Source organism: Primulina eburnea, chromosome 4 (genome assembly GCF_022965805.1).
Source record: "Primulina eburnea isolate SZY01 chromosome 4, ASM2296580v1, whole genome shotgun sequence".
Taxonomy (NCBI): domain Eukaryota; kingdom Viridiplantae; phylum Streptophyta; class Magnoliopsida; order Lamiales; family Gesneriaceae; genus Primulina; species Primulina eburnea.
The window spans coordinates 35,300,687-35,316,387 of NC_133104.1; the positions used below are offsets into that span (position 1 = coordinate 35,300,687).

Here is a 15,701-nt window from a genome sequence, read left to right on the forward strand (position 1 = left end):
TAAGGTACGATGCTAGAATATGCCAAGCAAATTATTGAAGATGATTACCAAATTAGGGATATAAATCTCGAAATTTGACTAAGAAATAATCAAATATTGATGTCAATTAATTAATCAAGATTCTTCCCCCAAAATTAGGCAATTTTGAATTGGAATCAATGAATGGTGTCAGTTGATTAATCAAGATTCTTACAAAAGATTGGAAATTGACATCAAGGAATGCCAAAGATTTATTAATCAAGGTTCTTTCCAAAAAAAGAGAATTTCGAATTTGATGTCAGAATACAATCAATCAAAGATGTCAATTATTTAGTCAAGATTCTTACCAAAATATGAATTTCGAATAGAGAATAACAAATTTGACATCAAAATATAATCGAAGAAAGATGTCAATCAATCAATTTATGACCATTCAATGTTTTTACCAAAATTTCCTAAAATTTTCGAAAATCTTCAAAAATAGAAATTTTCGAGATTTTACAGGATTGAACGTGTATCTTGTAAGGATTCCAGAACAATCGACAAAATTTAAAAGTTCCTACGCAAAGTTATGAGTCATAAGATTCTTTTCTGATGCCTAAGTGATGGAATTCCTCAATTCGAGGGGTGACATCACAATGAAAAGAATCTTCATGGTTAATTTTGTTTGTTGGATCGTTTCGGATAAGAATGCATCGGCTTTTGTCAAATTCTGACATTGTAAAATTTTATATATCAAATTTCAATTGAAATTCATCTATTTGACTTACTAATATCATTCTTAATTTTTAATCTTCTAAGAAGACAACACCATATCAACATATGTATCCCACCATATCGGGATCATAAACTATCATGTTTTAAAATTATCACTTATATCCTCTTAGAATAGTAATAATTCTAAAAACATAGTGTAATTTGAACAAAATACAAGACGAGTAACTCATGTTTGACCGCAACTTTCAAAAACAAAACCAATTCATGTACGCATTATATTTTAAAACATAAGCCTACTTACCTTAATCTTGAATCAAAATGTGAAGAAAGAATTGCTCGAACGCGCTGCTACTTCTACTAGAACATTGACATAAATTCGGTGCTCGAACTTGGGTAGAACTTGGACACAAAAATGCTCACTTTAAAACGAAACCCTATGCTCGAAATTATGCTCTCTAATTTTAAAAATTATGACAGTGCGCCTTTCTCTCAAGCCTTAATCTCTTATTTATAAGTGATGTCGAAGAGAGCTGATGAGTTAAGAAATCATGACATTATTGACTACAACCATACATATCAAAATCCTTTCCAATTTCTGTTATTACAGTTCATCGAATATTAGCTTGCCATTTTCCAAGATGGAGCTTAATTTCCACTCTTGCCCTTCTCGAACACGTAAAAGTTCTGATTCTCACATAAGGAGTACCAATTCGAACTTAGATTTTATTTCATAATAGTAAATAAAGTCCGGGGTACTATTGTAAGCTTCCGGGAGCTTGTTACTGTTATTTCCGAAAGAAAACGAACTTGGTGGCTTCAGATCCTCCCCAGTTTCTTCTACTATCCATTTTCCCACCCGTAAATGGACAACTTGTCGTTCCCAGAAGAAAAAACACAGCTTGTTGATTTGAAAATTAAGAAAATAGTCAAAAGGGGACTTCAATATAACCAATTTGTATGTCAATGCTCGTTTTGACCTTTATCTAAGCGTCCATAATATTTAATTTACAGGAAAAAAAAAAAAAGAACTTCCACAAATATGCTCACCATCTCAAATAAGGTTCTCAGAAACTAAAAGGAAAACTTTTACCATTCAAGCAGAAACTCAAACAATAGACAATATGTCAATAACAACATAAATCAGTATGCACTTTTAGTGAAAAATTCACATGTTATGCTCGTTTCATAACAATAGGCTTCTCGAATTTGCTCCAGGTAATTAAGATCGAGAAAGGGGGTTATGAAAAGGTATGCATGGACGAATTTTACCCAAGGTACATCTACTTAGCACCAGGCTATCAAGAAAACAAGCAAATACCTAATAAATAAATTTCTTAGTAAATGCGTTAGTTATAGAACGAATAGTATAGCTCTCGTCGCAGGTTCAGAACATAGCGTGCTATAATGGCTGGAGCTCGCTTGGGCCGATGGAGAAAACTCTACTTTGATTTTAAAAAATTTCTATCGTGGGAGAGCCATCAATTTTAACCAACATAGGATCACCGCCATCGGTATACACGTCTTAGTCCAAAACTATACTCAGATACTGGACTTAAATACACAGCAATATAAATAATTTCCAGCATATGCTGCAGCCAAGGACTACGTCATTTCTGCTCGTAACAAAATATTTGGGCAAAAAAGCGAGAATCTAGAGGAAAGCAATATTAAAAATCATTCCCTTTCCATTATTTCCAATATGTTCAATTTAGTTGGTACATGACAAACTCTACAAGGTGAAGAAACAAAACAGAGGATAAAAGCAGTCCTAAAAATAAACATCTGAGAAACATATCATAAATCTTAAAACTATATTACATTAAAAGGAAAAGATAAAAAAATCACCAAATGGGAAGCATTACCTCGATCGTAGGTGATGCTTCAAATTGTTAGTGGGTTTACTAGTTAGGTCACTTCCGAGCGAGTCTTGGGGTTTTTGAAGATTTCATTGCTTCCTTTCCTCTGCTCTGGTTAGAGATGTACGAGAGATCAGAGGAACAGAGAAAAATTAATGACGAATCAGCCTATCCTCCATTTCCAAGGCATCATAAAAGACAACAAGATCTTTCGCAAGATAATACGTGGAAACCTTACAATTCAATAAATTTCCTATCATACTTCATGTATAGAGAGATCCTTGGATATTAAAACATGTCTCTGCTTGACGCTGTCTGAGCGGAGATTATCAACTTTAAATCCAAGCTATAGATCATAACCAAAGAAATATTCAGAAGATGTATACAACAATATGGACATCTAAAGAGAACTATTAGAAACTTGGAAACGTTAAAAAAAACCCATTTTCCTCACACAGATCATCATAAATGATTACCTCAGATTGAATGTCAGGTGAAAACCACCTTAGCAATACGCCAAGGTGCACAACTGCCGGAATTAACTTGAAAAGCAATGGTGTAGTTACCTGCAAGATTTTATTTGCAGGACTTGTTACTATATATTGAAGGAGCAGATTCCTTTGGTTCAACTGAACATATAAATATTAAATTGCATATAACAAAACATACAACACTATGAGATTAATTATAAATTCATGTACAAGAGAAGACGATTCAGTACCAGACTGAGTGCTGTTGTTCCAAGAAGCAACAGGTACACCTTCCCCTGAAAAAAAAAACATTTTCTCAAAAAACCCACCAAAATTACCTAAAAAAGATCTTAATTCTCTACAATAATGACAACAGGAAAATATATGAATGTTGACATGTAAACAGGTAAGAATTCAAGTTACACTTTCTTTCTTACCCACCAACACCACAAAACCGTCACAAGAGAGTTGAGAAGATCACAAGTTCTATATAACTATAGTGGAAGCATTTACCTCAACAAGATGAAGATTTGAGGCACGACTTAGCAGTACAAATGCAAATTCCCCTATTTGTGCTAAAGACATCCCAACCTTCACGATTCACAGACAAGAGTATATAGTCAAAGAATACCAAAGCAAAAATCATAAAATACCATCTAACAGGGTAGCATCTTACAAGAATTGAAGTTTTGTTGTTGTAGCCAAACGCCTTGACAACGGCAGATATCACCACAGTTTTAATAATGACTACTAATATAACAGATGCAAACAAGATGTCAACATGATTCCAGAGAAAATGAACATGAATCAGCATCCCAATGCTGGCAAGGAAAAGAGCTGCCAATATGTTGCGTATAGGTTCGACCTGCAAAAATAACAAAACCATGAATCATATTTAGAAACTCAAGTCAAATTTAGCAACAGACGAACAAATTGCAAAGATGTAACGATAGAAGGGTCACAAAACCTCTCCCTCTTCAAAAATGCACTGAAACAGATGAAAAATATGGATTCCATGCTTGCTAACTTAGTGTCTAACAACAATGAGTTAAAGCTATCTTACTTGTTCAAGAGTGTGTTGAGAAAGATCAGTTGTTGATATCATCACTCCAGCAGCAAATGAACCCAATTCTAAACTAAGACCGAGCTTGTCACTACACTGAAACCACACATATCATTAGATATCGGTCCATAGTTTATAAAGGCTAACAACATAAAAATACCATTCAAGATACAGAAGTTATTCCCACATATAATAGCTTCTTTGGAGTTCAAACATGTTTTCTTGTAAACATTGAAAATAACTCGAGAACTAAATGAAAAGTCATCCTCACAGTACAGCCAACAAATGTTTTTTATACATATAAATGTGAATGATTATGTAATTCCATGAAATTTAAATAATGAAAGTAAACAAACCCAGGCCACAAGTAGACAAAATGCAACTGCTGCCAGTTGATAAAGTTCATTGGTCTGCAGAAGAAGAAATATAGTCATACTAAGAAATTCAGAACAAGCAAGAGGCAAGAGGCACACATCTATGTCTTAGTAATTAATAGATGTCTGTTGGACATAAAAACTACCTGTGATGACAAGCTTATCATAAGTTTCAGGAACCAAGGTACACAGGTTCGTGACAGTATTGCCAAGGCTGCCAAGAAAGCAATCAACACCACCAACCTGGCTGATAGGTTAATCAGTATTGTGTTTAACAAGTTGAAATTTTAATACTAGTTAGAAGGAAAATTATTATATTCTCAAACTCTCCCAATATTCACAAGAAAAATAAAACAAAATGATAAAAGGCGCACATACAATATATTAATGGCACAACGCATTTATCATCAATCTTCACATCTAGAATGCACACAATCAATTGTCTTCCAGAGAAGGAAAAAATTATTCGTTAGTTATTATCATTTGAGGCCCCAGTGCCATAAAATGTATTAGTAACTTATCTATGCTGCCCGCAAGGACTAAAGATTTCCAATCCAAGCTAGATGAATTAATTGTACTCATATGTATACACTAAAACTGCTTTAAGAACCCATATTCTCACCTCAAGCGCTTCATTTTTTTCGCACTCTGCTCAACAAAGCCTTTTTAACAAGTTCTTTTGTGTGTACTAGAGTCTATGCTATGTCCTCGCAGCCTTCCATTCCCTTAATCATGGTTACTTTATTTCCGCACTATGTTCAACAAAGCCTTTTTAACAAGTTCTTTTGTGTGTACTAGAGTCTATGCTATGTCCTCGCAGCCTTCAATTCCCTTAATCATGGTTACTTTATGTTATGACGGTTCTCTTTTTTTAACTTTGTCATGCTCTTTGAAAGCTTTCCTCACCAGACATGCAGCGCTCCATTTTGTTGGGCTTCATTCATGAAAATATATTTCCATTGGAAAAATCTAATCTTTGTTATGGTTCAAGTCAGGTTTTCAAAAACTCTTCCTTAGTATCTCCTACCTTCCTAAATTTTCTGTCATGTCAAATGTTTTATGTATTACATATGTTTGAATACTGTCATGTCAAATGTTTTATGTATTACATATGTTTGAATATAGTGTTTCCAGCCCCTCCCCCCAAGACCTTCTGAATTTAACTTTCATCCCCCAACTGAAAATCCTGACTCTGCCACGGCCTTCTAGAATACAACTGTTCCAGGAGTTCTGAAAATGTGAAACACAGTAAATCCTTTTTCCGTTGAATTTGGTCTGCAATACATGATGAAAAAACTTCTCTTCCTATAGTTCAAAAGAAATATGAAAAATAACAAACACAACCATAAAGAATTAAACTTCTTTAAACTTTAAGCTTCTTGATATGAATTATTTGGTTACACACAGATGGATGAACAATTAGGAGAGAAATCAAACTCACGACTTAGTCATGGAAATGACACCCTGCATAAGACCAGAAGTTCCACCCAGCACTGGAAGCAGAGCAAACAGTAAACCCACAGCACAATCCTAAAAATGAATTTAAAAAATGTGCCAAGGATTCGAGTTAAAATACAATTATCAATTATTTGTTATGAAGACTAGAACCTAAACAAGTTTCTTTAATGAAGTCCTTCAACAATGAGGCAAAGTAAAAACTTTGATCTCTTTAGCATAGAGCTAAAAATAAAAATAAGAAAAAAAAAAGTAATTAACAAGGTTTTATGTTACTTTCCTTTCAAAGTTTAAAAACAGAATACAGCGTGAGGGAACAAAAGTAAAACAGCAATAATGCATATAGTACAAGCACAGTGAAGGTACCTGCAAAATGAGAGTCCCAATGGTTACTTGGCCGTGAAGGGAATTAATACTGTTTTTTTCCATCAAAAACTTGTATACCTATACAGCACATTTGTGAGCCAATGAAATAATTTCAAAAAAATCCTACCATCATAAAGCAGAACCAAGTGAAGAAAGCTAACCACTGCTGTAGAGGACATCGACAGAAAAGCACCGACAAAAACCCCCTCCGAAGCTCCACCGCCACATAGCTGCAGTCAGTCAGCCACAATAACATACTTTAAATTTGAGTACATAGACAAAGGAAAAGTTGGTTTTTATGATAAACAAAACGTAATAAGATAACGAGAAGAAAATATAAGGATTTCTAGCTTCTTATAAAGAGTTGTATCTTGCATGATCCAGCCGATAAAAATCCAGAGCTTGAGTAAACAGGATTGTAGAAGTCTATTCAACAAATATTTTCTTGTCATCAAGTTATGTTCAAAACTATCTCTTCCACATTAGCAGAACACATAATCCAGCTCCTCGCATAAGTTACAGATACTGGGTGCATATCCCACCCATCCCCAACCCCTCCCCCCCCCCCCCCCCACACAACCAAAAAATAAAAAAAGAAAGATAAGGAAAAAAAACATAAAGCATATAATGTCACGCACCGAAGCTATAATTCCACACAAGCACATAAAGAGGAGAATTTGAAGTAAGCCCCCAAGAACAGCGACTGCTCGAACAATTCGAAGCTGTATCGTGAACATAGATTATTAATCATTGTTTCTGCAGTTATGTGCAGGAGAGGAAGGGATATTAATCCAACACTTTCATGAAGTATGTGGTCAAATGCTAACCTTTGTTGCAGAGAACTCCAAGCCCAAAGCAAAGAGAAGGAAAATTACACCAAATTGGGCCACTGTTTCGACCTATATGCACAACTTGTCTTAAGATGTAGTAACCAGTAATCAAATGGTTATGACATTATGATGGCAAAGGGAAAAATATAATCATTCCAAGTACTTGCACAGGTTATATAAATGGAACAGCAGCTAGTGATTAAATTGACAATCTGTTAAATCATCTCTATTTTGCTCTATGATGTCAGGCATAGTTACTGTTATGTTAAATAACAAAAATACTTGTAAATTATTCAATAACCAGATTACCTTGGTCAGATTATCCAGCTTATACCTTATCATCCATAAAATATTAAACTAAGAAAAAACCCTAAATCCACGTACTTCAATCAAAACAATCAACGTATCATGGAGATGGCATATCATGCTCCATGAGGAATTACTTTCTTCAATCACACTCTAATATGAACTCTTATCTATGAACTTTATTTTGGCCGATAAGGCAGATGAAAACCTTCGGTATTCAAAAATGCACAAGACAAATTAAGCAGAAGCATTAATAAGTGTAAATCAGCACTCAATGTTAAGAATCAGCTTTCCAAAAAGCTACATACTTGCACCAATTCACTGATAACATTAAAACCTCCAGGTCCGACGACTGATCCAGCTAACAAGTATCCAGTAATAACCTGATATGTACTTCTATGTATTAGAAAAACAACTGACATGACACATTGAGAATAATCAACGCAGTCGGAGATCATACCGGTTGTCCAGCACAAGCAAATGCAATTCCACCACAAGTTGCAGACACAATGACAACAACCATATCTGATATGAGTCTACAATATCATCATGTTAGACAATGAGAAAATAAAGAAAAACTGAGAATCACGATAATAAATTAAACAGGTAATTGTACCTCAAATCTAACTGCAAGACTGGATACTTAGATTTGAAATTTGATATGATAAATACATTATCCTGGCATACATTGGAATAATAACAAGTTATTCCCTCATAATGCTTCTGATGTTGTAGCTTCAATAAGTTCATTTTTCTTTGTCAATTCCATTAATCCATTTTAAGGATGACAAGAGAAGGCAGATAAAATGCCGTTACAAAATAATTATGTACACAGGGAAAAACGAGAAATGGGTATTCATATTAACCTTTCTGTCAATCAAAGTTGGGGTCTCCTCAGCCCCATTGTCATTGTCCAGATTGAAAACGTCATGCAGTTTAAATGGTCTGCAATAGGCGGAGAGCCAGATCAAGTATCAATCAAAATGGAAATTGAATTGGCTAGGACGTTTACACACATGATACAGATACGTACTTTTCATCTTTTGTTTCATTTTTCTTTGATTTGACTCTAGCTACTGTTTCCAATACTGCCTGATTGGGGAACAAATAAGCCAGATAAATGTTGAAAAAGGTGGATAAGAACAAAGAAGAAGAAGAAGCAGCTACGGATCATGAGTGTAAATGTCTATGATGTAGAAAAGTAAACTGCAACTAAAATATAATCTATGACCTACGTCTCCTACCATAAGCATTAACTGTTCAGTTTCACTAGACCTTGATGCTCATAATCGACTTCATCAATAACCAGCCACCTCAAAGTAATCAATCGGATTTTGGTAACTTCTAGAAGCAAATCGAAATTTGAAATCAAATTGATCTAATCAGCCACACATGAATCAACGTTTTATCAAACTTGAGATTATCTATCAACAACATATCCCGATAGGAAATAACCGCTTATCTTCCCTTTTTTCTTTTCCCTAATGCAAATCGAAAAATACTAGTAAATTATTTTCTACCTTGTAACACACCTTCATGAAGTTGATTCTCTTCAGTATTTTCCTCTATCAAATAAACCAAGGAAAATAGCAATCCCAGTTCATTTCCCAGTACACCACTTACGCATACAAGTAAAGGAATGGTGGCCCATTAATCATAATTGCAAGCCCATTGTCCTACTTTTAACAATAATATTTGAAAAGGCAAGTGCCACAAACCTGTTGCTCTGCCACGCTGTTGTTGAAGCCACCGGCATCATTTACTGCCAATTCAATAAAGTTTAATTTTAGGAAAAGTCCACCATGGGCAACTACATTTTCAATTACAAGTTTACACCAAACGGATGATAGGCCACTTATAACTATTACGATAAGCAAGATAGATGTCACGAATTCAACTACCATACACGTTCCAGTACAAGTAAACTAAAAATGTATCAGCCATTATACACATATATAATATAAATTATCTAGAGCCAAAAAAGGAAGCAAATTCATAAACATCATGGCATCGAATGAAAAGATAAACAATACATTTTACTTATGCTTTTCAGGAAAGCAAAAAACCTCAGTTCCAAACCCTAATCACACACATTTCATGAAAAGAAACCATAACGCACAAAAACAATCGAGATTGACTGTAAACTAGGAAAAATTTAGATCCAGACAAACCTTCGTTCTGATCATTATTCTCGGTGAACTCCTTCTCGAGCGCGCGATCAATCATATCAGCAAACGTGTCCTCCTTCGGGAGGGTATTATTCCCAGCGTCCCCAGTAACATTGTTGGAGACAACAGAAACTGTTTCGTCTACGATTTTCGAATCTTCCGATACGGCCAACGGCGCCTTAGAAGTAAATAAAGCAAAGAGGACTAAAACCGCAGCAAGAGATGATCTATTCATTGAGCGGCGATTTCGCCGGCAGCGGCGGCGCTCGTCTAGATCGGCTCGAGCCACAAGTTACACAGCTGTTGTAAGTGGTGGTACAGCACAGTGCGGGAGAGTGAGAAGGAGACGGTATGGTGGGTGGTGGGACTGGAGAGTTCTGTTCTTGTTATCAATGAGGAACTATACTCTACCCACCCAACATTTTATATGTTAGTGAACGATCATTTATTCAAATATGATATATGGACGAGCGATTATGATTTAGATAAAAATTTGTGTGATATTATTTTACGGATCATATTTTGTAAGATAGATCTCTATTATCTATGAAAAAGTACGACACTTTTTATTATGAATATTGATAGAATTGATCCGTTAAAAAGTATGACACTTTTTATTGTGAATATTGATAGATTAATCAAGTGTCACAGATAAAGATTCGTGAACAAAAATGAAATGTGATATTTGTATGTAGAATATTGGCGACAGATTTGTAGGCAGTAGTTTATATAATACTGGTTGTTGCTATGATTAACAAGAGTACTAATTACTAATTATTAAATAAAGTGGGATTAGTGGTGTAATTAAGGCAATAATGTTTTTGGAGAAGAGTCATCACATTTAGGAGCCCACCACGTGAATGAAAACTACGTCGCACATTCTATTTTCTGCTTATGGGTGTTATTGCAATGAGCGACAAATTTTTTTTAAAGTGATTTTTGTATCCATTCTTGTAAATTCAATAATTTTTTTTTTTTTTACTTTTTTTCTTCTCCAAAAAATATATGCATGCGTGTGTCTATATATATTGCTTCTTTTTTTTTTGGTTTCTTATACGACGAGAGGAATCCAAAATAGGAACAATTATAATTTTAATCTTATAAATTGACATTTTTTGTTTTAGTAGTTAAAATTGTCAAAAAATTTGATTTTCATATAATATTTTAAATTGTTTGATATTGATTTTGTTCAAAACGAGCCAATCTATCGAATATTATTTATTTGATACTAATTTACTCATATACGACATATGCATCGAGAATGAAGCTCCAATCTCATAAAAAAATAATAAAGCAATTTTTTTTCTTATGTATATTTAATGTGTAATATAAATTTTATTCTTGTCCTATGAATTACTTACACAAGTAGTCTCAAATAAACAATATTCGATAGATTTAGTCGTTTCGAGAAAAAAAAATCAAGTGATTGAATAAAAATCAAAATTTAACAAGTGAAAAAACTAAAACAAAAAATAGACCAACTCACATTACTAAAATTATAATTTTCTCTCCAAAATATATTAAATACAAGCATGAGAGGATAATAAAATCTAGGTTGAATAAAAAAAAAATTAAAATCAACGTTTCATAATTGCACTTAAATATATACATATGCTTGGTGTAGGTGGCCAGATTGGTCCAGGGCCCATCATTTTGCATGCTTATCCTGCCCCCACAAACTTTGGCTGATTGCTTCCATTTCAAGGTACAATCAAACACATCATCCAAAGTTGGGATTGGAAACATGCCGACACATTTAAAGGTATAGATTACACGAACTTGGAGTTGGATGTGAAGCCCCAACACACCATATTAACTTGTAGAAGCCGTTTAGGTAAATCAATTTATTTTAGAAGCGAAAGGTATGCAAATATGTAACTTGGTTTCAAACCAATACACGTACGTGATCAAACAAACATATACGCAATAATCTACAAGGTTTTCCTCAGTATTGTTTTAATTATAATTACACGAGATGAAACACGTCGAGATCATGACAGTTAATTCGGTCGATGACAGGTCCTAAGTATCCATTAACAACCAGACTTTCAGAAGGAGAAAAAAACATCTATTCACAGTTCTCATTATGTACGTATCATTTCTAATGACAAAAACTAAGAGACCATCCCCGAACCGCAATGCTCCAAATAGGACTCCTCTTAAGACACAAACCAAAATTCCAAGGCTGCTTGTAAAGTCATACGGGTTTTACCTTCTTCTGTAGCGTGAATGATGTATAAACACACGGAGAATAGCCCATATAACACGTAACACTTCTTAAAGCTCTTCATTCGAGTCTGAAAAGGGATCTTAAGGTAATTGTGATTTTTTTTACCTCCATATCTATCGGGATTTCTTCGACAAATTTATGATGACTTTAGCACTGGATTTCATGTAACCACCTGAAACACAAACGTTGCTTTAAGATGCCCCTGATTGAGAACCCAAAAAAATGTAGATGAAGATACCGATATCCAATTTGAGCATGACCATAGGGATATTCTTTTCAAGTGCAAATCTGAAAACCCTCTCATCTCGCATGGGAATTCCATCTGGACTGATCTGCACAGATTTTGGCATATTAACCAAAATATTATGGTCAAGTTGTGCGGTCACTATAAAAATTCCTAAAACTAAATCCAGATTTCATGTTCCTGCAACTCATTTTTACTGTTTTGTCTCACAAGGCAAAAAAAGGGAGATGGTTTTCTGTTTTTCACTGCTAAATCCGCTTCTGATATCCACAAAATTTTTTTATTTGATGCCATTTGCACCAAGAGCTAATTCTCACTGAGTGCATTGCAAGATGAAAAATCATCAAAGACTTATATCACATGGTACCTGAAACTTAACAACTAATAAGACATTGTCTGGATCAAGGATTCAGTTCTTATCATTCAAATTATCTTAATTAAAATATAACACAGACGAGCAGGGAAAGTGGACCGCAGCTGCATACCTTGAGTGGTTGATCAAGTTTTGTTAAATATTCATTGGTCGCTGTTCCGCTGTGATAAGACAAAGTAATCAAAGTAACATGATTGTGCTAGAAAAACAGCATATGGAGCTACTTTATCTCACTCAATATGCTTTCTTATCATTACTTCAACTTTCTGATTGATGTATTTCCTGGCCACATAATCCTAAAGGGAAGAAAAATTGGAAATTAGGCTGATTGTCATATTCTGACAAAACAAAGACTCGACAGGTCATACAATTCAAAACAAAAAAACTACATACTACATAACAAAAGAGAAGAAGTAGTGGTAGAGTGAATACAAAGGCAGCAGAAATGACTTCTCACGAAGGGTTCTTGTTTGGAAGAATATATCATAAGGTAACTTACAAATGGATATATATCTGGATTGTACATATCAAGAATGTAGACTCTTCCTGCAAGTGTACCATTAAACCAATAAGTATCAAGAAGAAATGACTTCATATTGAAGGTTGTCATGAACAGCGCGCGCGGTCCAGAGAAAATGATAAAAAGCAATAACACATATTGTCATCAGAAAAATCGTTTTCATGGCCATTCCTTTGATTCTCATCGAGATCTATTATCATCACCCAGAATATTGAACAGAAAAATTATTAAAAAAACACAAGTAATTTCTTTGAGTATGACAAATATACATTACCATAAAATTTATGGGTCTATGTATGTGATTTGAAGTTGGTTACAATTTATTTCCTGAATGCAAAGAGAAAAATCAGCGTCAGCACAAATTTTGTAGCCGAACAATGATGAAAAGCACCACCGATATTGATGGCCCATCCTCGTTCTTTTGCAAGCTTGGCAGATAAAATTGTTCCTCCAACCTGCAGCATATGTGTAGTTTCTAAGAATAATTCTCAATGAACACAAAATATAGAAAGCTCACAAAAAATTAACATGAACATGTTTTCGGAAGGGAAATAGAACACTCTTATCCACAAGACAGTTAGGCAATAAAGCGACTGGAGGTACCATACCTAAATTTTACAGCAACTAAATTATTAAGCAAAACAAAAGGTGCAGAAGAAATAAGGATAAGAAGACTAATTTAATATATCAGACCAACCAATTAGTCGTGTGTTCATTCTAGACCATTAAACGTCAATTCAGAAAAGCAATGCAAAGAGGTATATTTGAATGAAAATAAATAAAGAAAAGTTTTTCATTTCTTCTAGGTGAAAGCATCTGGATGGATAACCACACTAGTTACCCCATAATTAAAAATCTTAAAAAATTGCACCTCAACAATTGAGGCGACATTCAAGCTACTCTTTAAACTATCCAAGTATGATTCCAAGTGCACCTGCCACCAACAACATACAGATTAGTGTTACACAAAATACATTTGTTACATCAGCGCATCATCCACCAATTGCCAGCCTAATAAGAAATCATCATAGATTTAATAAGGACTTAAGAGACATTTTCATTAAGAATTTAAGACGCGGCCCATTGGATATGAGTGGTACCACTAGGAGGTCAAATTTTGTAGCCTCCAGAGGTTCAACAATGTGCATTTTTTGCAGGAGACCCTCAGCAATAAGAGGTTGGCAGATGCAACCCCATTTTGAAGAATCAAATGGATGCCCGAAATTTCTCATGAAATAATTAAGCTCGGGTGACTTAAAAGCCTTCAAGGTGAACTTCTAATATGATTAATGCTATGTAACCAGCTGATCAATCATAGTAGTTCTATTCAAGGACTTTTCCCTGCGTGCTTTTCATATTTTGTCTCTCTTAAAGATACACGCACATCTAAGCAAATTATGAGAAACTGACTGGAATTAGATGAAAGTCAAGAAAAGTAGCCATTAGAAACCATGACAATAACACCAAGTTGTATTCCATAAATAATGAATTGGAAATTATTAGGCATGCCAAAAAAGTTAACTTTCATAATCTGAAACATGCCAAATTAACTCCTCCATTGCTTTTGGGAATCCCATAAAAACACCATAGCAAAATTGATTGCTTAGAAATTCAAGAGTGGTTTCGCAGGTGACAAAAATCATACTTTTTGCTGTTTCCTTGAAGTTTCTGGAGATTGAATCTGTTCTGTGGAATCAAACGAATTCCCAGAAGACACAATGACTACCAGTTCACAGAGCACTTCTACGGAGATAAGAAACTGGATGTTCCAATTTCAGCCCCGAATCTTTATGAGATGACGTGTCACTCGCAGCTCTCTTGCACATACTTGAGTCTTAATTCACATGCCTCGATAATTTCTCTAGATTCGACCTTCATTACTTATAAACTACACGATAATAACAGCCACCTTCCCAATATGAGCTCATTTAAAACTACAAAAAGAAAACCAAATCCCTTCTCCAAACCTCCGGAATGCAATCGCAAGCAAAATTTCCAATTTGAACACTGAAGAACTTAGTCACAAATCAGAGTGATAATATCAGAAGAAAAAGCAGAAGCAGCGGTTTTCTTACAGTTATTCAATGCCGAGAAATGAGATATTATACGAAGATGAGTACACCAAACAGCAGCAGAAAATTACTTCGCCACGGGAGGCAGTTCATTGAGATTTTAGTTTCAATAGCAGAGAATTCGTATCAGCTATTACCATGGAAGCAGGCACATCGAAGTAGAGCTTGCTAGAGAGAATTCAACTGCCGCGTTCCAATTCAATATCTTCTTTTTGAAATTTACCTTATCGCCGAAGCTAGATGACGGAGCCGCCATGGATTGAAGGAGATTGGAAACGAGAAGTGTGAGGAATCCATTCGGTGGTGGACTGAAAAATTTCCGGGGATGGTCGAGTGTGCGCCAGGTTTTAAAATAATATATATATATATATATATATATATATATATATATATATATATATATATATATATATATATATATATATAAATATATTCATGATGAATTAAATAGAATATTTATCCAAAATTAATCTATAAGACCGTTTATGATGAATTAAATAGAATATTTATCCAAAATTAATCTATAAGACCGTTTTATAATTTTTTTTGTGAATTTAGGAACATCAAAACTCCGTTTATATGAATTTTTTGTATAAAAACACATAAAAATATTTGAAGAAAATGAAATCAAATTTTAGAATTGGTGTGTTGTGTTTAAATAATCCTTACATATTATAT

At 34.3% G+C, this 15,701-nt stretch overlaps 2 protein-coding genes across 25 annotated transcripts; both read right to left on the reverse strand.

Moving 5' to 3' along the window:
* Positions 1–2,348: 2,348 nt before the first annotated feature.
* LOC140831002 (K(+) efflux antiporter 4-like) lies at positions 2,349–10,009 on the reverse strand. 2 transcript variants are annotated; one of them, XM_073194645.1, is made up of 20 exons: positions 9,588–10,009; positions 9,135–9,178; positions 8,450–8,508; positions 8,283–8,361; positions 8,033–8,094; positions 7,877–7,952; positions 7,725–7,799; positions 7,108–7,179; positions 6,919–7,002; positions 6,442–6,510; positions 6,281–6,358; positions 5,901–5,989; positions 4,606–4,702; positions 4,442–4,495; positions 4,086–4,181; positions 3,699–3,887; positions 3,536–3,613; positions 3,274–3,318; positions 3,029–3,118; positions 2,349–2,898 (listed from the first exon to the last, which is right to left on the reverse strand). In XM_073194645.1, exons 1-20 carry the CDS (start codon positions 9,817–9,819, stop codon positions 2,809–2,811), a joined length of 1,758 nt encoding a protein of 585 aa, XP_073050746.1. In that variant the 5' UTR covers positions 9,820–10,009; the 3' UTR covers positions 2,349–2,808. The 2 variants fall into 2 exon arrangements, with proteins under 2 accessions (XP_073050746.1, XP_073050747.1); XM_073194646.1 differs by lacking the exon at positions 8,450–8,508 and having other exon boundaries at positions 9,588–9,809.
* Positions 10,010–11,073: 1,064 nt separating this feature from the next.
* LOC140831003 (histone deacetylase 2-like) lies at positions 11,074–15,293 on the reverse strand. 23 transcript variants are annotated; one of them, XM_073194648.1, is made up of 9 exons: positions 13,823–13,951; positions 13,346–13,559; positions 13,226–13,278; positions 13,091–13,141; positions 12,931–12,977; positions 12,689–12,727; positions 12,544–12,592; positions 12,053–12,146; positions 11,074–11,986 (listed from the first exon to the last, which is right to left on the reverse strand). In XM_073194648.1, the coding sequence occupies exons 3-9, from the start codon at positions 13,226–13,228 to the stop codon at positions 11,928–11,930; spliced, it is 342 nt and encodes a 113-aa protein (XP_073050749.1). In that variant the 5' UTR covers positions 13,229–13,278; positions 13,346–13,559; positions 13,823–13,951; the 3' UTR covers positions 11,074–11,927. The 23 variants fall into 23 exon arrangements, 5 of the variants coding, with proteins under 5 accessions (XP_073050749.1, XP_073050748.1, XP_073050752.1 ...); XR_012117744.1 differs by adding an exon at positions 14,052–14,184 and having other exon boundaries at positions 11,074–12,727; positions 12,931–12,973; positions 13,087–13,141; ... (1 more) ...; positions 13,513–13,559; positions 13,823–13,885; XM_073194647.1 differs by having other exon boundaries at positions 13,226–13,406; positions 13,823–13,961.
* Between the last annotated feature and the right edge of the window lie 408 nt (positions 15,294–15,701).

Excerpts from the sequence above, each read along its gene's own strand:
- LOC140831003 (XM_073194647.1), bottom strand. Across the intron at positions 12,728-12,930 it reads ATCCAGATATATATCCATTT|GATTATGTGGCCAGGAAATA; the intron begins GTAAGTTACCTT and ends TCTTCCCTTTAG. Across the intron at positions 12,147-12,543 it reads AACTTGATCAACCACTCAAG|ATCAGTCCAGATGGAATTCC; the intron begins GTATGCAGCTGC and ends AAATCTGTGCAG.
- LOC140831002 (XM_073194645.1), bottom strand. The coding sequence starts at position 9,819 with ATGAATAGATCATCTCTTGCTGCGGTTTTAGTCCTCTTTGCTTTATTT. Across the intron at positions 7,180-7,724 it reads TTATCAGTGAATTGGTGCAA|GTCGAAACAGTGGCCCAATT; the intron begins GTATGTAGCTTT and ends TTGTGCATATAG. Across the intron at positions 6,511-6,918 it reads TGTGTGGAATTATAGCTTCG|CTATGTGGCGGTGGAGCTTC; the intron begins GTGCGTGACATT and ends GACTGACTGCAG.